This window comes from Tachypleus tridentatus, chromosome 7, assembly GCF_004210375.1.
Source record: "Tachypleus tridentatus isolate NWPU-2018 chromosome 7, ASM421037v1, whole genome shotgun sequence".
NCBI lineage: Eukaryota > Metazoa > Arthropoda > Merostomata > Xiphosura > Limulidae > Tachypleus > Tachypleus tridentatus.
The window spans coordinates 150635820-150660219 of NC_134831.1; the positions used below are offsets into that span (position 1 = coordinate 150635820).

At 32.8% G+C, this 24400-nt stretch overlaps 1 protein-coding gene across 4 annotated transcripts in view; it reads right to left on the reverse strand.

The window, feature by feature from the left end:
* LOC143256904 (A disintegrin and metalloproteinase with thrombospondin motifs 16-like) overlaps nt 1-24400 on the reverse strand; it is an 80615-nt gene that overhangs the window by 40648 nt on the left and 15567 nt on the right. The window contains exons 2-6 of one of the 4 annotated variants that reach the window (XM_076514745.1): nt 16124-16186; nt 15251-15612; nt 6804-7014; nt 3507-3721; nt 2811-2894 (exon numbers count right to left, since the gene is read on the reverse strand). In XM_076514745.1, the coding sequence (XP_076370860.1) occupies nt 2811-2894; nt 3507-3721; nt 6804-7014; nt 15251-15612; nt 16124-16127 (876 nt within the window). In that variant the 5' untranslated portion in view covers nt 16128-16186. Of the gene's footprint in view, nt 1-2810; nt 2895-3506; nt 3722-6803; nt 7015-15246; nt 15613-16123; nt 16187-24400 lie in introns of all 4 variants that reach the window. The other 3 variants (XM_076514747.1, XM_076514746.1, XM_076514748.1) reach the window with 3 other exon arrangements.

The window sequence follows — 24400 nt, forward strand, 5'->3', positions numbered from 1 at the left end:
ATCATAGTTACATTTAGTTCTTAAAATGTGAACAGAAACCTTGGAAACGTTTCATTTAAAGTGTCAGTTGCCACATTTGGATCAATAAAATTCTAAGAAGATATTTCGGGTTACCTAGAAATATCTACTTTCGTGTTGAAATTTAACTTAAAACCCAACTGATCTGGCACTGAAATAACCAAACAAATAAGTTTAATTTTACATTTCCTCCTACGATCGAGCCCTAAAAGGTAAAAAAAAAAAAAATTTTACGCACAATAAACAACAGCTGAGTAAAATTTACGACATTAAAATGCCATTACATATTCCAGATTTGACTTTTATGACATTTGTCAACAAAAGAGTCACACTTCTGTGTGATGGGTAATGTTTCCCGGTCTTGTGCCCTTGCGCATTAGAATAAATATTGTAACAGATATTTTTTCTGTATCGTGCTTGTTTATGTAAACTGCTTAAGTTACGTTCAATTTAATATACACCCCTAACTTATGTATGCCAACACGGGAATGGGTGGGCGGGGATGAGGGCTGAAGGCTTTCGGTTGAGATCTAACATTTATATCGTTATTTATTTTGATTAAAAGCCATTCAATATGTTTGTCTGACATTCGTACAGAAGCGCTTACAAATCACAGCTTCGTTCCGAACGACATTGATTGACAGGATGAAAAACACTGATACTTCAGAAGAATACTCAACCAAGGATCAGTTTCAAAAATATGTTCAGATGTTTCTATCAAAAGGAAAAAAAAATCACGAAAAAATCTTTCACGCTGCGTTTATACTGAAGTCGTGCTTGTTTGGATCAACACAGTATCAACGTCCTACCGAAGTCAATATTTTTATTAAGCTGACAAAAAAAAAATAGCTAAGGATTTATGATATTCTATAAACGTCCTTCATAGTTAAAAGCCACTGTTACAATGTTTTAATACCAATTACTGACTTGGACACAATTTTATTTTTGGTTTTACGTGGTAAGTACTGTTTATATTATAAATTTTTTTTTTTTTTTTTTTTTACGTTTCAGAGAGAGGAATGTGCTTGCGCAACTAAATAACTAAACATTTTGGAAAGTTCATCTCAGTTTATATATTTGTATAATAAAACAGCTTTAATTCCTTTACGAAAACTACAACACAATATTTCAATTTTGAAAGTGTTATTTAAATAGAAAATCACTCTAAATGTATAAATATGCACAACAGAACATTTAATAATTTCAAAATGATTATCTCGGAACTATTTATTTAAACGTATATTTAACAAAGTAATTAATAAAGTTGAAATATTCATCTATTTATCTAATCTAAAGAAGGATGCTACTCTAATTTTAATGTATTTTTTAGCCGCGACATAGCGGCTCATACAATGGCTCTGAGATGTTTCTTTGAGTAAAAACTTTTAGCTCGTAACTCCGCCATCACTGATAAATTTGAGATTCAATTACAATTTTGGACTCAGGAGGTCACACCCTTTTGATTGGTGTATTTGAGAACTCCCAAAGACTCATAGATTAATGTACTCTAATCTTGCTTAAATGAATTTCAATTTGGGGGGAAGTATAAAAACCTTCTGATGAGTAATGAAATCAAATTGTCTATACGTTCGCTCCACGTTTGGTATTGTTGGCGCACAAAAATATGGATAATAAAAAGGAAAACACAAAAAGGCCTCATACATTAATGTACTTTAACCTTGCTTAAAATAATTTCAAGTGTCGCGACTATTAAGAATTCACTCTTATTTCGCATTAAATACTCTATGATGCTGTCTGTAGGAGTGTATTAAAGCACGGTAGTTGTTTAATGTCATATTGCATAGTGATAAGAATAACAGATCAAATATAAATACTAAATTAAGTATATCTCTCCAAATAAAGCTTGGTCTTCGTTTTGTGGTTTATATACATACATATACACAAACAGTTGATTACGTTATATGAAAACAAATTTGAATCTGGAAATCAGCAAGCCACATTGCAACCACTGTTACTTTAAATTTGCGTGGAATCGAATGTATCAGAATTATACATATATTTTTCGTAGTGTGATGCTACCAAAAATTTATCGCTTTTGGGAAGAGATGTAATTTCTCTTTGTGACATAAAACAGTTACACTTTCAGATCATAAAGATATGCTATGGCCTGAGATTTAAAATTTTGAAGATAGGTATATCCCTTGTATTTCATAGCTTTGGGATGCAAAACAACAACAAAAAAGTGTCAACTCAGGCGCCAGAACCACCCACAATAAGATAACAAGTAATACCTCGTGTGTAGTAAGGGAAGTGAGGCGTTCTGGAACATGTGAGAACTCACAAACACAGAAATCAGTGATAAAAGCTATCCACATGCCACAGGCAACAGTACGCAACGTAATAAAGTAGAACCACCTCTGGAAAATCAACACAAACTACTTCCGTGACAACGGAAGTTGTGAATCGTCATTCTCGTGAACTAAATAGTTTATGAAAGGCCTGCAAGGTGAATGGTTGTGCTATAGAATGATAACCTTATGACAGAACCTTTTGGATGAAAACTACGGTGTAGGGTTATTGCCAGGATGCAAGATCGTCATACAGAACATGACTAATAGTTGCACCACGTAATTTAACGATGCGATAAGACTCTGATTTTGTATTAATATAACGCACTCAGCATCTGCCTGAATAGATAATTATATATAGAACAGGACAGATATATAATTCAATTAATTTCCATTTTATGGTTCTTTAGGTATAACAAACTTAAATATACTTAACGATTACAGTTTGTTAAAACTCGCAAGACATATAATAAAGGTACTAACCTCATCACCCTCGAGTAGCACAAGGCCCACTAGTACCACGCTGATGTTATTTCCTATTGAAGAATCTTGGTACAACATTGCCACCTGGTAGTAAGTTACAAGAAAAAAGATATATATATATATACCTTTTGCGAAAGCTAGCGTAAAAATGAATTATTAAAAAAACACGAGAAACACACAGTAATTTAAGAAACGTTCATAATCACCGGTTCTTGATTCTAATGGTAGAAATTCAGAATAACAAATATTACATGATATATTAATCAATGATGTTTAACAGATATTTACGAAATATCATTTCAATTAATTTTATAGGCAAATGAAAAAAGTAAATAAAAATGTATTTAAAATACTTAAAATAAAATTTATATAAAAGCCTACTGAGGACGTAAAGTATGAATGTATGATAATATTGGTATAAAACTAGTGCGAAGTTTATATATCTTCTGGTGGCTCAGCAGCATCACTCGTTGTTTAACAACAGACGATTTAAGTCTCTGACACCATAAGCCTAACACTATTACGTTACTTGGAATTTTGATAATGTGTTACTTATGCATTTTGTTTTTCAATTTCTGGTCATTATCTCAGAGAATTCCCAAATTCCTTTTCCTTGTAAACAAAATATATTTTGAAATAAAATATGTTTTGAAGCAAACAGTTGAGATATGCTTATCGACAGGTCAGAAAACTTACCATATTAAACACAGTAAGCACATACGTTGTAACATTTTCGGCGCCATGTTTTTTTACCATATCTTTGTCTACAACGACAAGAGTTTCTACATTTCGTCGACGATTACGGTCAAGATTAAATTCTTCTGGTGATTGCAACGCCCTCTTTTGACGGATTGGCTTAGGAAATTCGTCAGGTAACCAGTGTTGTTTCGTCTTTGGTTTGTGTGGCATGTCTGCAGAAATAAAACAACAAAGATGTATTAAAATGATTGCTGGAAGACATCTGTGGATAATAAACTTTACGATTAAAGATAAAGGGATTAAATATTTGCTAAAAATAATAAAAGTTAGGACACAGCTGTTATATTTTTTTTAACGCTCTCGTGAATTCATTTACTAGAGACCTTTACTCAAGTGATCGAACAATATCATTCTATCAAAAACGACCAACGTTTGCTTGCAGAGTATAATTCTTTTTACATGGCAAAAATTTAATAAACAATAAAAAGATTATGTTTTTATTTTAAATCGTTACAACATGTTAATAATTTTTGATAAAAAATATAAATTACCTTTAATTTTAACTCATTCCAAGTATAGTTATAATTTTCAGTAATAAATAGTTACAAACAAATACATTGAGCCGCTTTAAAGCTTTTGATTTTTAACATCACTAATGAGTCAACAGTTGGACTCTTCAAATCACCACTTTCTGGGCCGACATGGCAAGGTGGTTAACACACTTGACTCGTAATCCGACGGTCGCGGGTTCGAATTTCTGTCATACCCAACATTTTCGCCCTGTCAGCCGTGACGTGTTATAATGTTACGGTAAATCCTACTATTCGTTGGTAAAAGAATAGCCCAAGAGTTGGCAGTGGGTGGTGATGACTAGTTGCCTTATCTCTAATCTCACACTGCTAAATTAGGGACGGCTAACGCAGATAGCCCTCGAGTAGCTTTGCGCGAAATTCAAAACAAACAAACAATTTTATGTAGCTTTAAAGGGATATATTGATTAAATTTCAGTTTTTTTAAATATTGTGTTTCAGAGGTTAAAAATCGGGGTGTTTTGAGTGTTATACAAGTTAAATGTCAGAATGTTTTACTTGCCATTATTTGGAGTTTTCTGAGCAATATATACTTGTTAATCGCCAGATTGTCTTATTCACCATTGACTGAGGTTTTTAAATGTTACGTTAAGTATTATAGTGTTTATTCGCTGTCATCTATTTGATAGTTTCGTGAACTTGCAAGTCTAACAAGGAAATGTATTTCAATAATGACAATTTTCTTAACTGTGACATAAAAACGCTTATCAGCACGAGTAAATGAATGATTAAGGTTAATGTTAACAGTTTTATGATAGGATAGTGTGAAAAAGCTTGAAGTGACTTAACCCTAGTTTTGCAAATATATAAAATAGCATCAGCATAGCGTTTCCAAGTTCGCAATTTTACAGTTTTTTTTTCCTAAGATAGCACCTAATATTTGTACACTCTGTTTAGTCCCCTCCAGGTGAGCCAGCGGTAAGTTTCCAGACTTAAAACGCTGAAATTCGTGGTTCGATTTCCCGTTGTGTACAGGAGCGCAAAAAAACCCGGTATGTAACTTTGAAAATTCAAGAACAAAAACCTTCTGATGAATTTTAGTTCCCAGGTTGCTTTTAAAATAATTACTCTAATTCTTTCTCTATTACTCTGTGTATTTGTTTTGTATATCCCTCTTTTTTTCTTGTCTTCTATACATTGGAAGCTCTTCTTACACTTACTAATTCACTTTCCAGTTAAACCTAAACAATTATGTCTTATCAGTGTGTACCATCTTTAACACTCACGATGTCATAGAAGATCATAAGTAATATGTACTATTTGCTTGTTCCCAATTCACCCAGTTATTAGGTTTTTCTTTTTAATACAGATATTTTACGTAGTGAAAAGTTATACTCAATGATTGTTTGTTTGTTTTTGAATTTCGCACAAAGCTGCTCAAGAGCTATCTGCGCTAGCCGTCCTTAATTTAGCAGTGTAAGACTAGAGGGAAGGCAGCTAGTCATCACGATCCATCGTTAACTCTTAGGGATTGACTGTCACATTATAACGCCTCCACGGCTGAAAGAGTGAGCATGTTTTGTGTGACGGGGATTTGAACCCGTGACCCTCAGATTACGAGTCGAACGCCTTAACCCACCTGGCCATGCCGGACCTTATACGCAATGAACTATTGCATTAAAGTATACGATTCATTCTTGTATTTACCATAATCGACGAATTTTTATTATTTTAAGTCTGTATGATTTCATTTTAATTTCTAGTTTAATACGATAAAAAAGTGTTATTCAATTAAAAATTAAAAATGTTAAACTTAAACATCGCCTGTGGAAAACAAGATGACTTTAACTCAACAACAAAATATTTCAGAAAACGGCTTTTCAGCTGTTAAATATTTCGCGTATCACACTTTACGTGCTTAGCTATGACGCTATTCTGTATTAATATTCGCTTCATGAACCACGTCACGGAACCAGGATTTTACGACTATAGCTCTGACTGAGCGAAAACTACTATCAGAATTTTAAACAGATCTACTTTCATTGGCATCTTTACTTTTAGCCTTGTCAAGATGATTTGTTTGACACAACCCATACGCAAAATTATTTATTTTTGTCTGTGTGAAATTAACAATCAGGACGAAAAACGAAATAAAAAAGTCGATGAAAATTGGAACATTTCTCTTTAACATCGATGTATAAAGTTAAGAACGAAACATGATAGGTTTAAATAAAAGATAAATTTTGTGGCTGAAAAATAATTTTGTTTTTCAATGGTGAAGCGCGTTCACCCTGTAGTATAGGTCTGGATTTTATAGCTGATGAATCCAATCGAATCCGTGCGATACTGAAAAAGTATTCCCTACACTGTAAGCTGTGTGCGTGTTATGAACACAATAGTAATTTTTTTAGCGTTAATTGCTGATGACAGTGTGCTGCTGATTGGTCGGAATTCCTCTCGTTAATAGTTTCAAACTGTCAAAAACAAAAAAGCTTTAAATACAATACGCATATACAACTTACGTATCTCACAACGGCTGGTATGGGTATTAACGCTTTTACTAATAAAGCAGAGAACAACGTTTTGACCTTCTCTTTGTTAACGTGAAGATGACCAAAGGAGATCGAAACGTTGTTCTGTGCTTTATTAGTAAGAGTGTTAATGTCTCCAGATACGTTTTTGTTTCAAGTGGGTTTCTCGTCATCACGCAACTTAACAGATATGTATTACTGAAACTTTGCAAGAGAAATGTAAGGTAACGTACACCTTCGCTTCTTGCCACAGTAGTAGGCCTGATGATGAACTGAATTTGTGTGGTTAATTGGAAGTTCGACTACTCCTCTTGAGAATGCAACGTGACTCACTGTTGACCTTCGATACAACTTATGTGACATCGGTGCTTCCTGTTGGTCACGATCGATTTCTGATAACGGTTCAATTAGAAATTCCTCGTCATTTGTTTTGATCATGCCTCGCTAAAACAGACAAAAAATTATGTTTCAGTATGCAACTCAAATAAAACAGACCTGTTACAAAATGACTAACGTCTTAAAAAGATGTTTCCTTAAAATCCAGTCAAGTTACTGAACAGACAAGTGTTGTAGATAGCACGTGTGAGATTAAATTTCTTTTATGATTTCTTGAAGGAATCAAATATAACTTTTTCAACAATTTAAATATAAGTTTTACGAAGCTTTGTTTGTTTTTGAATTTCGCATAAAACTACTCGAGAGCAATCTGCGCTAGCCGTCCCTCATTTAGTAGTGTAAGACTAAAGGGAAGGCAGCTAGTCATCATCACCCATCGACAACTCTTGGTCTACTCTTTTAACAACGAATAGTGGGATTGACCGTCACATTATAACGCCCCCACGGCTGAAAGGGCAAGCATGTTTGGTGTGACTAGGATTCGAACCCGCGACCCTCGGATTACGAGTCGAGTATCTTAACCATCTGGCCATGCCGGGCCTGTTTTATGAAGCATCCTAAAAAGTAAAATACTAAAGCATGTCGAACTATTGAATTTATATACATATATATCAAATATCTATATAATATGATTTTTTGTCAATTCATAATACCTTAGAATAATATAAGCTGTTGTGTATTACAGATAAAAGCTTATGTTGCTTTAAGCACCTGTTTATGTGTTATTTTGTGCATTCAGTCAGAATTTACAAAATATGATTGGTCAAAATCGTTAAATATTGTGTAACAAATAAGCTCGTTATTATTAAGACGGAATACAAATGTACTCAGCGCTGTCAAACTGAGAAATTCTTATTATATTAATTGTTTATAATTTGTTTAATAAGACAGGTTCTATAGACATGATGATCGATTTATTAACACAAGTTACGATTTATTAGAACAGCAAACAATTTTATCAGACACCTGTAGAAATATTGTGATTGAGCATTTTACTTACAACAACAGAATTTTGCCAAAACATATATAATGATAAAATTATTATAAACGGCGTCTCTAATCTTATATCAGTCCATATTAAACATTTAACACTTGGTTGGTCCGTTTCGTACTTTAATAACTTCCACAAAGCGACATGGCATGTTGTCAATGGGTTATTGAGGTGATCCGCTGTTAAGGGTTGTGATTACCAATTTTCCGGCTCAGTTCTGCCCAGTAGTTCTTAATGGAATTACAATATGGAGACTGTGCTTGCCATGGCAGTCTTGTAAAATCATCTTGGTTGATATAATCTTGTATAGAACGTGCACTGTGGGCATTGTCATTGTAATTTTGGAGCGTAAAGATAGTGCCATACCTTGTTCTAGCATACGGCAGAAATGTCGTCTCCTTGTTATGCCTGTAGAAGGCGCCATTGATGTTTCCCTCAAAGATATGAAGAGCAGTTTTTCACTACGATGAATAGCTACCAAAACGTATATGTTCTCCAGGTAAACGATGAACATGAATCCTAGCATCAGCTTTGAGAAGGTGGAAATCGGATTCATCTGAAAAGATGACATGTCGCCAGTGTTCTAACTGTAAGTTGTAATGCTGTCTACCCAACTAACAATGAAGGCAATGAATTTTGATTAATATCAGTTTGCAATCAGCCCTTCTTGCAAAATAACCTTGTTTGATCGGTCGTTTCTGGATACCTTGGAATGAATGTATTCATGCCATTTTTGTGGTAAAGTGTTGTAAGTCTTCAATTTTGACGTATTAACCTGGTCAAAACACGACCACCTCGGGAAGTAGTTTTCAGCCTCTTCCAATAGACATTCCTGGAACAACATTCTTGTAATCCAATGACGTTTCAGGATTCTGGATTGTCAGGATTTTAAGTGTGTAAAGGTTGCTGATTCTTCTACAGTAGATGTCTATAACTTGTTAGCAATAAATTCGAAGAACAAACGGACAGCACACGATCCATTTATTTTAAAATAATATATTTAAAACAAGTTACACATATGTACAAAAATTCTTCACAGTATAGGATGTCACAGTTGTATCTAAAACTCTTAAATATCTTTCTTGTCAAAAGTTCACACAGGCTGATTCAATTACTGTAGAATCCAATTGACAAGAAAACTGTTTTTCTCTACTCTGTGTCTTAAAGTACAATCTGTGAAACATTCACTTATGTTAATCCGTGGATTACCATAGTCGTATCTCGATTTTTAAATAATTGTCTCCTTTTCGTCAAAGCCAAACAGACGGGTTCAATTACTTTAGAAGACACTTTGACAAGACAAATTACTCTTTTTATCTCTATTAACTGTGAAACTAACTTTAAAATATCTTCTGTTATGTCTAAGCATTCACATAACGCTAGCTACACGTTTTTTTTTTTTTTTCGCACTGAGCTTTTACTTTACTGAACATTACTTACTTTCATTCGGTCATCTATATATATAAATCTTGCCCAACCGAGGCCTGGAACTTTCTACAAACTACGTGAGCGATGCTACAATGTAACAATAACTAGTTAAGGTAAAACAAAAACACCAGAGATTTCAGTAACATGACGTCAACAATATTAGTAAGGCCTAGACATCAATGTAATTGCAAAAACAACGTACGATTCCTAGCGAGTAACGTAACGAAATTTGTAATAAATAACTAACACTTTTAAAATGATCCATCTTCAACGCTCTTGTCACGTAAACTAAACAATAATTAAACATTAAGTTTCAAAATAAGCTAAATAACAATGCTTATACTAAACAATTTTGTATGCCCAATATGGATACAGTACACGGCTTCATACCATTTTTGGACAGTCGAACAATTTGGTACCCTATAAGTTTTGGCACGTGACAAGGCATGAGTCTACACCAAGTACAGAGGACTTGTCTAAACAAGCATTTATCTGTTTCAAAAAAGATCACATAAAAAACACACACTTTTATACAAAACAGGTGTGTATGTGTGTTTTTACGAACAAATGCTCAAAATAACTTATACAGACCAGAATAGCAACTCGTACATGTTTGTCCAATAATACATTACTATCTGTATCACTACCTGAACCTTTAATCAATAACTACTTCATGTTTGTAGACTACTTCAAGCATGTAGACAACGGCACCAATATAGAACAGTATACAAAATTTTGGTCAAGACTATATTTAAAATGATAGGTGTTTTAAAAACTAGTTGTCTTAGAGAAACTAGCTTTAAAGGCAAGCCTACTGAATATAACACCCTGTGTTGTGTAGCTTTATACTTAAATACAGACAAATAAACACTGAGCATCCCAAGTTTTATTGAGTAAAATATTGAGAGGGTAGTTTATGAACTAAAGTATTTTAAAAAAGGTGTTAGTGTTTTGTTTTTCTTTTCGTTATCCGCAGTCAACCTATCAAGTTTATCCCTAAGATATTAACTGGAAGTATAATATATTCTGGGAAGAATTCATATGCCTCATAGTGGTACGCATTTGATTACAATTTGTAATATTATATTATTCAAGAAGTACAAAGAAAGTATCGATGATAATTTGCGAAAACAGGCATTTGGGCATGTTGGATAATATGGCTGTTATACTCAATGTACGATGTGCAGACGCTCCTCACCTCTGATTCTCAAAGCGCCTCTGGTGAAGTGTTGTTTTCATGGAACAAATGCGAGGTTTTTCGTTTTGGGATTTCTGTGCTAGCCGTCCCTAATTTAGCAGTGTAAGACTAGTCATCACCACTCACCGCCAACTCTTGGGCTACTCTTTTACCAACGAAAAGCGAGATTGATCGTCACATAATGACGCCCCCATGGCTGAAAGGGGCGAGCATGTTTGGCGCGACTCGGGCGCGAACCCGCGACCCTAAGATTACGAAGCGCACGCCTTAACGCGCTAGGCCATGCCAGGCCTGCGAGGTTTTTCTTGAAGTTATTCTATAAACCAGTTTATTAGCACTCAGTCAAAATAAAGTTGGACGATATTATAAGCGGCAGTAAACTACTTCATAGCAGTAACTCTTACCAGAATACAACAATAAAACATTAAAATCAGTCATGAACCCTTTGGCCAACAGAGCAAGGAATATTATAGATGATAAAAAATTGTGGAAGAAACTGGAATACATCGTATTAATCTTCCAGCGGCAATAATTTTGCAGCACTACAACGTTATAATCCGGAGTTCGATTCCTGCGGTGGACAGAGTGCATGCAGTCCATTGTGTAGTTTCATGTTAAAATAAACAATGATATGTTTTACGTGTTGCAACAAATTCTTGAAATCGAAAAATTTTAATGTCTGTAAACAAAGGAAGAAAAACCATAAGGTGCTCATGTAGTAACGCTCAATGGGCCATTCGTATCAGACTATAAAGTGCAAACATTTTAAAGTTACAATTATAAAATATGTTATTTGTTTAGTGCAGAGTTCCACAATAGTGTATCTACCTTTCGTCTGTCGTGGAGAATCAAACACCAGATTTTAGCGTTGTAAGTTTGTAAGCTTACCATCAGCTCATAAAATGTGAGGAAATTGTTTTGAAACTCAACGTATTGCCAGTATAACCTCATGCTACCGGTATAAACAGTATCTTATGCGTAGTGGAATTGCATAACAAAACATTAGACTTGAGATTAATAACGATTGACATTTATTGGCTTGAGATACATTGCAAGTTTTTTAATTTGTTTAATTTTGTACTTGGCTTTGATCCTAAAAGAAAATTTAAAGTTGTGGTAAATTACAAATTAAATAGATATGCAACTTCACTAACGTTTTGAGCTGCAAATTGCATATCCAATTCAGCCATTAGAGAAAGCCCGACAGACCTGGTGAAAATCTAAAACTTAAAGTAAACTTCCAGTCCATAATGAGCTGTTTTGAAGCTCATATAATGTACATTAAATATCTTATCGTAAGAGTTTTGGAGGTTGTATTAGGGACACTGTACTTTTCTGTCTTTTGTTTTTATTTTGAAAACGCGGAAAATACGTAACAATTTGCTAAAAATGAGCAAAATCTCTGCGAAGATTTTCAGCAGCCTTCATTTTCTAAGAAAATTCTTAAAAAAACAAGTGGTTTGTTTTGAATTTCGCTCAAAGCTACACGAGGGCTATCTGCGATAGCCGTCCCTAATTTAGCAGTTTAAGACTAGAGAGAAGGCAGCTAGTCATCATTACCCACTACCAACTCTTGGGCTACTCTTTTATCAACGAATAGTGGGTTTGGCCGGCACATTATAACGTACCCGTGGCTGAAAGGGCAAGCATGTATGGTGTGACAGGGATTCGATCCCGCGACCCTCAGTTTACGATTCGAGAGCTCTAACCGCATGGCCATGATAAGCCTTATTGTTTTCCTGATTAGCAGATGAAAGTTGTAAGTGTATTGATAACCTAGACGCCTATTCAGGCTGGCTAAGCGACTTACGTTGCTTGTTGGGTGTAAAGAATACTGCATGCCATGTGAAGTGTTAAGTGTTTTGCAAAGACTCGCAAGACCTTTGCGGTCAAACCAGTATCTTTATCGCAACAGTACTTTTTAAATACAAGATTTCTATAAAAAATACAAAATAATTCTCATCGAATACACCAAAATCTGTAAGCTCACTTGTCTTGAGCCTAATATTAATTAAAAGTTTATTAAATGTTGCCTGTATTCGATAAAAAGGTAAATTAACACTGTAACATGTATACTTTTTTGGTTTTACCCTACGTAATATAATCAGTAAATACATTTATAATGTTACTCTACGACCTAATGTTAGATCTTTTTTAAAAGTTTTAATAAGTTTTTAGTATGATCTTAAACAAAATGTCCACTAAAGTATTTTTATATTCGCCTTTTGCTTACATCCGTTGAAATGAGTGCGCGCGCATGTGCATTTAGACGGTAAGGCACGCGCGCAATTTCAGGACAGACAAAAACTGAGAGTTATTACAAAAATTCTGCTTTCCTAAAGCATGGCGCCACAAAACATTTCACAAAATGTGTTCAATATAATAATGATTGTAAGCAAAGAGAAGTTCATGTTTTTAGGCCGTTAGACTCGTGTCATGATAGAGACCATTGTTTTTTTGTTATTTGCTACCGAGCTCGGAGAAAAAAAAATCATGCGTAATTTTCTTGCCTTTAAGTATGCAGACATATCTTTGATATAGCAACATTGCACGCATACGTGACCTTATTTCTTTGCATAAGTCGTTTTAATCAGAGCGATCTACCGCCACATGAATGGTTGACAAATTACTTTAAAGTGGGTCTATCTTTAAACTGTTTTTATCTTGGTTCCCATTGCTTAAGATATTCAAGAAAGCAAGTTGTTCGACTTATTATCTAACACGACCTACTGAAGAGAAACACTACTTATTTTAAGTTTACAAATGTGCTTAAATCTAGACATGTTAAAGAAAAAAACAACATTGAATCTTATGTTTAAAAAGAACTACATAAACAATTGTATATTAAATAAAATAACATGAAGAGAAAGCAAAACTAAACAAAAAGTAACAGTAATACCAAGTAAAAACGTAGCGTTGTATTAAAAGTATGCGCAGTTAATTTATGGTAAACAAATAGAGTAAGAAACAAAAAAAGTGACATAAAGAGCAAAATATGAAAGAAATTTGTAAAAATTCATCTTTTATTTTTCTTTATCAATGTCATTTTGAGTGATTAATTCAAATATAATAACAACAACTTTTTATAGTAGGCAAACTTTTGTTTCCATAATTACAACGTAATAATTAGAGTACGTTTACTGTAAAGGTTGTTATTATCACAGTTTTGAATTAATTATTCAGTTAAGCAGGTTCCTCGCTAAATATCAAATCATTTACAGTAGTTTTACATTAATTTTAGTTAATTAATTCTTCTGGAAGAAGCAAACCAACTGTTAAAGCAAGTTAAGAATATATAATCTTGCTCATACTAGTATAATTTAATACAAATTAATTGTATAGAACAAACAGCTAACACTATCTATAATAGTAGTTTATGCAATATACGTTTATATTATAAAACAACACTGCTTAGACTAGTGTTATGATAATATACTAATGTTGCAAACAGTAGTTTTAAAATAATGTAAAAAAATTAAGTTGCATAATCATCAAATTCATACTCAAAGTTGTTTGATAGTTTAATTAAACCAGTGGCTCCACAGTAAGTCTGAAGGCTTACAACACTAAAAACGCTCAACTACATTTAAACAAAGCAACCAATGCTATATAGTATCCTTCAAACAGTGCTTTGCATATTAGATTTCTAATTTGATACATGACAAAAACTTTAGAATTAATGATAAAGTTATATTTGTATTTTAAATTATTACAGTTATATTAATAATTATTAATAAATTGATTAATTTATATTTCACTTTTAAATCATTAAATTATAATTATAATTTTTAGTAATAAATAATTGCAAACAATTACAACAATTCGCGTTAAAGCTCTTTATTTTTTAAATTTCACTAGTGAAACATAACTATTTCCTGGTCATTATCTGGTTGTTAACCGCTGGACTGTTTATACACATTAGATTTAAAATGTGTTTGATTGAATAAAAGGAGCTGTTTACATAGGCAAAAAACGTATGCTAATTATCACAATGATTTCTTTTAGGTCCATCACTATATAATTCAGTTTAACGAAAGCTTCTTAATTATTTCTGAAAAGTAATTGAAATTAAACTGTATTTGTTAGATAAGATATTTTTTCCTTCCATTAATTATAAACTTAATTTAGAAACGATTGTTTAAAAAAGATATTTTAAGAGATAAAATGTTTAAATTATAAACATACCAACGAGCTTAGACTTTTAGAAATTTGAGAGGCCTTTGAAAAAATGTATTTCAAATAGCTATATCTTACACCACTAGATGGCGAACTTTCCCGCTAGAAACTATTTAAAACCCGATAGTTTTCTACTCATTCTAAAACTTTGATTTATTAACACGTGGCTGAAAACTGTTTAGGTGAATGTAGAATAAAAATTATAATATTTTTGCAAAATGTAACGATCCAAAGATGAGGTAGTTGGTTAAGCAATTTCATTGTCTTTCTTAATCGGTGCACCATAACTTACATACCAGATGTTTTGTCAGTATTTGTTTTTCACAGTGTAATAGGCGTACGTTACTATAACTTCAACGTCTATACAAAATAATATCCACTAAAAAACTACAAACCATTCTGTATTTTGTAGAAATTTAGAGATGATTTCGTAAATTAGTTTATAAATTATATGCTATTCATTCTAAAACGATAAATAATTTCCTACCTACCAGACCTTTACAAATATTGAGTGCCACTGTTGATGCTGCTTCCTGATGCTTCACTAACCCAGAATACAAACAGTTTCTGATTTCTCTACCAGGTATTTCTATAGCTGTCTTGTTGAGCTGTCCATTTTTGTGACGTCTGTAAACCTTGAAGAGTGGACCTAAAAATTTAGTTGAATGGGATAAAAGCAGGTTGAATTGTTTACCAAACCCTTCGATGAAGTAGAAAAGTTTGGACGGAAAATGTTTTGTTTGACGTTTTGTTCTCAAGAGACCATTCAAAGTTGGCTGTAGAGGGCGCAAATTATGGCTGACGTAATTTCCATTTTCATCAGTCTGTACTGGAATTACTATTTCGTGGTCTACTAAAAGAAAGAATTTAGTTATCCAGGTGTCATCATTAATGGAGTATTAAAAAAGAAATTTTGACATACTTTAAAAACTAGGTTGGAGAAAACAAACTAAAAAAAACACCCTCTTAGACTGATAATAAAGCTGTCAGATTGAACTTGAAATAATGAATAAAAAATAAAAATATTAAGTCACAAAACGTTTCATTTTAACCATACCTAACTATTGACAGAGTTGCTGACTGATCTCTAGTTTTGTAATTTTTAAGTTAATGCTGGACTAAATACAAACAATTAGATATGTTAGGAGTACCACACTATATTCTATAAAATTGATTATCTGCAGTTTGTATTTGTAAAATAATGAAATATATACAACATAAGAAACAGTAGAACATACAAATTGTTCCATATAATAAATCTTGAGGACACTCTGATATATACAAGTTTCGAAATGTTTATTTTGTAATATTAACTTATATGCAAAGTATATTTTCGAAAAATAGTATGTTAAATAATATCTTACCCATAGAGTTTCCCTTAATAGTATCCAAAAATTTTGAGATAATTTTCTTTCTTTTTCAGTTACCTAAAAGATAAACGAAACATAAAGAGGACTGAAGACTTTATGTTCAAAATATTTTGAATACGCAAATCAGCAAGTCGCGTGACAAATACAATTGGTATAAAGTCGCAAAGAAATTGTGTTTATCAGAAATAACTTTTGATATTGTGTAATTTGTGTGATATCGCCAAACATTAGCCGCTTTTAGAAATGACATCAACTATCCTTTCTGAAGAAAAACATTCATACTTTAAGATCACAAAAAGAAGGTATATCGTTTGTAGTTAATAATATTGGAAAACAAGGTAATATAGACGAACTTGAGAAATTAGGAAAATTCAGCCGTGATAAAGAACAGACAAAGCGTCTTGTAATAGTTGAGAACCCATAAACACAAAGGTCAGTGGCAAAAGCCTTCGACGTACTCCCATGCCAAATAATCATGAAGGCTCATCTTTTTTCTATGAGAATTTTGTTCAATGTTGATATTTTTTGAGTAATTATAGAATGCAGCAAGTATTTGCTATTCCTTAAAATCATCTTATTGATTAAGTCACCATTACTGTTTGTTTTGAATTTTGCGCAAAACTACACAAGGGCTGCTATTCGTTCCTAATTTAGCAGTGAACAACTAGAGAGAAGGTAGCTAATCGTCATTACCCATCATCAACTCTTGGGCCACTCTTTTACCAACAAATAGTAGGATTGACCATCATATTATAACACTCTCACAGCTGAAAGGAAGGGCATGTTTGGTGAAACGATGATTTGAACCCGCGACCCTCAGCTTGCGAGTCGAGCGCTCTAACCATATGGGCATACCAGACCTAAGTTACCACAAACAGCTCCTATATAGTTTTTTGTGCATTCAGACTGATGAAATAGGTGCTCAAAAACTGCCGTTCTTGTACCCTGGATATTTTATGATAAGCTTGCAGAGAGAAAGGGTGCACCTCAGACACGACAGTTCTATCACGTTGCTTTTTATAATGGTAACGATGCTGCAGGTCTATTGTCAGTATGCGCGATCGTGAGATAGAGTATGATTGGACTTGGCAAATTGGCTGTAACAACTTGATGAGGCCCCAAGATCGTTTTAATATAACGTGTAGTATCTTTTTGTATGTCGAACTAATAATCCAGTGCAACTTTAAAAAATCCTGCAAAAAATAATATTCCCTTTCTTGCATTAAAAAATTCTGAGTTTGAAAGTATTGATATGTAATATATATTTCTTCCACTAACGGATGAAACTTTATGACGATGTACTACACTTCATACACAGAACAAGAAGTTTATTTACTAAGGTATTGAAAAACGTCGTTCATTCAAAAACTGGATTATCAAGTAAGCCATAGTTAACATAATTATAGGTTACATCATTATTCCCCACGTAATACTTATAAGTTGTATTTGGTTCACTTCAGGATTTTGTTCAAAACTACGCAATTATGTCCTTAACTTTGAATGAGAGAGTACAGGGAAGGCAGATGGTCAACAGCATTTATTGCCAGTTCTTAGGCCACTTTATATATTTGACCCTTACTCCTATATAACACCTACTACTTCAGTTTTTGATGGCAACGGGTCGCGAATCACGGATCTTCAAATTTACATTCCACACATACTAACCACTAGATCACGCCTAACCAATGATTACAACCATGTAGTATATCTTATAAAAACAATGATCACATTAATATTTATGTAGTATAGTATTTTATTGAATTTTTAATTTGGTCATTTGTTGATTTCTAGCTTTTCACACACTTTGCAAACTCAATAATAAACTGTAAATATACACTTGATAATGTTTTCACATAACAAAAAGTATAATAGTATTAGGTGTGGCCCTTGCACAAGTATATACAGTACCTTGCAAAAGTATTCACCCCTACGCAAAGTTCCCATATTTTGTTGCTGCCTGAGTTGGCAGTCAAATGGGACTTTATATTTAAAACGTACACAGTCATTTCCAACAAAAAAACATGCATTGATATTATGTAAATTAGATTTTCAAAGAAAATTTGAATGTTCTCAATTGCATAAGTATTCAACCTGTTTTTACGGCACACTTAAATCAGTTCAGGTGCAAAATAGTAGTTTGAAAGGCCACAAATTAGTTTAATGGTCTTTGTTTGCATGCAATAAAAGTGGTTTAACTAGACTTCACAGTGAATGCATCTGTTCAAGCCATCATGAGTCACGTATTGATACGATATACCAATCATGAATACCAAGGAGTTTTCCAAACAAGTCAAAGATAAAGTGTTAAAGAAGCACAGATCATTGGAAGGTACAAGGAAATTTCAAAGTTTCTGATTATCTCTCTAAGCACGGTGAAGCCCATAATTAAGAAGTGGAATTTGCTTCAAACCCAGTAACTATCCACATCAGACCACCCTTTCAAGCTAAACAGCTGGGGAAACAGAAAAATAATTATGGATTTTACTGTGAAGCTATAAATGACTTAAAAATGTTTGCAAAGTTTCATGTCTAAGATGCGAGTCATCGTTCACACATTGACAATATTTCGATCCCTATACAAAGATAGTCTGTATGGGCGAGTGACAAGGAATAAGCCATTACTGAAAATGAATCATTTTAAATCTTGTATGGAGTTTACGACAAAACATGTAAATGATACGACAGACATATAGCAAAAGTTTTGTAATCAGACGAGCGTTTTGGTCTAAATTACACAGCACATCACTTACTCAACTCTCAGTCATGGTGGTGGTAGAATCAAGTTATGGAGAAACTCATAAGCAGGGATTGGGAAGATTTTCAGAATTGAGGGAAAGGTTGATGGTGTAAAGTACAGGCGAGTCCTAGAAAACCTGCGTGGGTCAGCCAAAAATCTAACACTGGTTCGAAAAATCACATTTCAAGAGAAAATGACCAGAAGGTCGTAGTCACATTGAAGTGGTGTCAAAAAAGAAAGTCCTGAAATGACTTAGTCAAAGTTCTGACTTCGATCCAATAAAAAATATACGGCGAGACTTGAAAATTGCAGTCCAGTAACGATCACAATTGAGCAAAAATATACAATCCCATGGTGTCACACTAGTAAAGACCTATCCAAAAAGACTCACAGTAGTAATTACTGACAAAGGTGCTTCCTTTAAGTATTGACTTGGGGGGGGGCTAAATACTTATGCAATCAACAAATTTCAACTCATGTATTTTCTTTACAGGTTATTCTAACATTCAATATCCTTCACACATAACAGTGTGAAGTTTGATTATTAGAAATTTGATTAAAAACAAGTTCATTAAAAATGTTCACGTTTTTCATATTATATCAAAATATGACATTATTGGTAGGGGGATGAAAACTTTTTCAAGATACTGCAGGTCTTTGCATTACAGGTATATAAGAATACTGTGAAATGTTTGTTATTTATTCAGCCTTAAATGTTCTTAAAGAACTTCAAAATATTAAGAAATGTAGTACTGTTTACAACTCATATTCTAAACGTTTAATGGTTATCTTCGTTACAAAAGTTAAATAAACTGCGAAGTTATGTTTTGAGAATTTTGTGATCATATTCCCCAAGTCTTATTGTTTATTTTGTGATCATATTCCCCAAGTCTTATTGTTTATTTTGTGATCATATTCCCCAAGTCTTATTGTTTATTCTGTGATCATATTCACCAAGTCTTATTGTTTATTCTGTGATCATATTCCCCAAGTCTTATTGTTTATTCTGTGATCATATTCCCCAAGTCTTATTGTTATTCTGTGACCATATTCCCCAAGTCTTATTGTTTATTCTGTGATCATATTCCCCAAGTCTTATTGTTATTCTGTGATCATATTCCCCAAGTCTTATTGTTATTCTGTGATCATATTCCCCAAGTCTTATTGTTATTCTGTGATCATATTCCCCAAGTCTTATTGTTTATTCTCTTCCGTTATATAGATTTAGTTCGCAATAAAGTGGACGGAAAAAAACATCAGCCACAGTACTTTATACAGTGTTAACATCATGGATATCGTTAACCATTTATACGTTGTTCGTGTTTCCCTGTGTTATGATCATGCTTGTTAACTTTCCATTTACGTGAATAGTCGAGAAGAGAAGTTTTTCAGCAACATTAACGTGAGTTAGTGGCTGACAAAAATATTACCGATACAGAAACTGTACACTATTTTATATATAGAACTGGTTTGGTGTGGTACTACTTATATATATATCTTTTTATAGGTAGTACTGGCTTTATTTAGCACTAGTTATACATACATCTTTTACGCTTTGGCAAGCAAAAAGTATAAAGGTGCTTGAATAACAAAATATAACATCTTATTGTAGTTTTCATAATTAATGATGCTGTTTTACTCTTGTTATCATTGAATCTTGAAAACGAAATAAATAGAGAAGAAGCCATGTTTAATACATGAATAAATTATGCTTGTTAGATATCATTTATTAGTTTAGTCATGCTTTTTGTTTGGGACAAAGTAACACACGAGTCTGTTAATTACAGTGAAACAGCTGTGTTGTTTCGTTTCTTGTAGAATACGTTTGTCACTAACAGTTGTTGAAACTTTGGGTTTCAACTATCATGGAACGTAAACGGCTTTATAATCTTAAAATCACCTTCTCATTTGTAAATATAGAAAGACAAAGAGATTGAACATTACAACTATTAAGTAAGACAGATGGATAAAACTATTCTAAATATCTTACAGCTGTGACTGAAACGCATACCTTAAAGAACGTTTTTATTTTACTTAAATTTAGGGTTGCGATTAGTTACATTATTTATTTTAGAAATATATGAGTCATTTGTTTTATGTAAACTATTTATCATCTCTAAACGTTTTTTCTTGTTGGTCTTCGGGACTCAGCAGAGCCCGATGTGGCTTTGTTATAGTAATATATAACTCTGATACTCGACTTTGATTAACTATTTTCACGTTTTTCACATTTATTTTAAGTCTTACGGTTTCACTGAATAATAATTGTCACATCAAACAGAAACTTCAGGTCAGTTGTTTCTAATAAGGTGTTAAAATGTTGACAAACTGTCAAAATAATCATGGCATCTCGTGGTACTATTAATAAGTTTACTGGATTTTGAAATATATACAGGGTTATCATCAAGTTATTTGGCTTATTCTACGACCCGTAACTCGAATACTGGTAGTTTTAAAACTACAATATTAAGTTTGTGATTTAATGAGATGATGGAAAGATCGGTTCCAGTGTCAAAAAATTTTATCTTCAAGAGGTGCTAGTGACTGTATAAAAACCATATCAAATATGCCAGAATTAGTTCTGTCGTGCGAAATGTGCTGTTTATCACTGAACATTAATTAGAGTTATTCTCGTACAACATTACTAAAGCTATAGTTAGTGTACAACATTATTACAGTCATATTTAACGTAAAGCGTTACTTTAATCATGATAAGTCAATGGAGCAACAAACTGAGTACAGAATGGAAAAACTATTAAAAGTTTATAAACAAATGTTGACAAAGAAGAATGTAACGTGTAACATGAATATCGGCATTTTATGTAACATGTAACGTGAATATCATATTTAATGTAACTTGTAGTAACATGAATATCGGTATTTGATGTAACGTGTGACATGAATATCGGTATTTGATGTAACGTGTAACATAAATATCAATATTTAATGTAACGTGTAACATGAATATCGGTATTTAATGTAACGTGTGACATGAATATCGGTATTTCATGTAGCCTGGAACGTGTTATCATTTTTACACTTCAGCGCAAACGAGTTTTGAATGAAGTGATCTCCACGCAATATGGTTCTGCATTTAACAATGTATGGATACTGGGGGACATGCTTTCAGGGATCGAATAATCACACACGTGTTTAGTACATCTAGTACATTTAGTACATCTGGTACATTTGGTACATCTAATACATTTAGTACATCTAGTAAATCTCCATATATTATCGTTGCCGATTTTTGGCAGTAAGGAAACCTAACTTCTTCCTGTGACGTGTCTGCTGTCTTGACACTCCTGAAGAATATCATAAAATGCCAATTAAACTGCAGTTGTTGAAAGTGGGACCAGTCAGCTTTGTTTAACGTTCTATAACTTATGAAGGTTATATTACACATCAGTGGTGGTTACAATGATCATTTAACATGTTCGCTGTAAGAATTTCGCAAAAACGCCTTTTCCAATTCTCTGTTAATTACTGTTTGAAGTATGGACATTACAACAAACTTCATAATAAACCTTTATTTTCTTTATGTGGTGATGATCATAAGATAAGAATCACTATTAGTAACATTTTTTACCTGTCTAAAATATATTAGTTTTAAATAAGCAAGACAACGATCAAGACAATAAACTAACTCTTCTGTTTAATAGACGTTTGTTTTAATTTTAAATTAGTAAGCTAAGAAAAGAGACGTAAGACATGAAATGGTTCTCAAAACTAGCTAATCATTTACAAAGTGATGAGGATCTATTTTGATATACAAAGAAGTAGGTATCAGTTTTCTTCTCATTTTGCGAACCTGTAGTGTTGTTCCTAAATAAATGTACAACTTACTTATAAATAGCATAAACTAATATAAAGTTGCATATTTAAAAAAATGCAAGACTATTTAATAAAATTCTTATGTCAGCATTATTAAGATAGAAAGAATAACTGTTAACGTGATTTTACTAGGAGTTGGAAAATACTTTTCTTTTAAATATATACTAATAAACCATGTACATTATACTTGTTATGTACTGTGGGGTTCGTCTAACATTATACTTGTTATGTACTGTGGGGTTCGTCTAACTCTAACCTAATCATTTTCAGTTTGTTATGGTTCGTTTTTAATTATTTTTTTTCCCTTGTAGTTTATTATTGTTCTGTCTAATTAGTTTTTTATCCATTATATTTTATTTACTTAGTGCCATATAATGTATACATCTGTTCGGTAAGAAGTACGTAAAAAACAACAAAAACAAAAGACATGAGAGGGAAAGAAAAAACATCTTATTAGTTAGAAGCAGTATTTGGATACTTAAACAACATAATTAATATCTCCTAATGGATAATTGGACTATTAACATTCTATCACAGTTTCATTAAATTGCTGTTGAAATAAACTGACCATTAATATACTGTGATTGACACTATACAAGACACTTTTGACTACACGCTATATAATGATTGTTTACTTTTTTTTCTCTGTTTATAAACCTTACAACTAATATCAATGCAGCTTACTAGATGTGTGTAAAAGTATTGTATTAGGGATTACTAGTCCAAACCCCAGGCTCATGATATTAACCTTGAGACGTTTCTATTCCTTTATGTTTCCTAACATTTATATTTGAATTATTTTTTATTTTTTAAGAAGTAGACTGTTAATTTGAACAAGCCTACAATTCTAGGTGGATAAGAAGTTAATAATCTGGAATGGATATTTTTTATACATGTGGTATGAAATTTGATTTCTTATCTTCAACTCATCTGCCTTTTCAGATTTAATTCTGTTTAATTTTTGCTAGTGGTTTGCATTGTAGAGCAAATTTATCTTGTTTATTTAACTGTATATGTTAAGTCCTTATAAATATAGCGATACATGTTTGTTGGTTTTAACGTGTAAAGACAAGCTCCCATTCGCATACCATAGCTGTATGTCTTCAAAGGCTGCTCAAAGAAGCCATCTTTTGTAGTGATGGTCCTGATAGAAAGTACCTACTTCCATACTTTTCCAAACTTTGAAAGGTCCTTTCTCTTACCTATTGTCTTGCGGACAAATCAGAGTATTACCACGTCTCTATATGGATCAGTTGATACATCATGCAAGCCACATTATTTTTTCACATGTGTGTAATATACACATACATATATATTTATGTGTCGCTTGTTATACATACACTTTTATCAATACGCCTTGAAACAAAATACAAATATCTAAAATTCGAAAAGAAGTACAAAAACAGATACGAAAAAATTGATAGCCATTAGCTGACTAGTCGTAATAACGCCATTCATAGACAATCAAGTAACACTTATGGAAATACTAATTTCTTAATATTGGTTAAAATACACTAGTTTCTTAAAATAAAAATCATCGAATGTTTATAAACGGTTTATTGTATCGATTGCAGCATAATTATTGACTGTCAACAAGTTCTACCAAGTCGTTGACTGTATAAGATGTTGTCAAACGACTGAGAGATACCTAACAGTTGACTGCATCTTAATTTTTAACTGTATTAGGGGCTACCAAACCT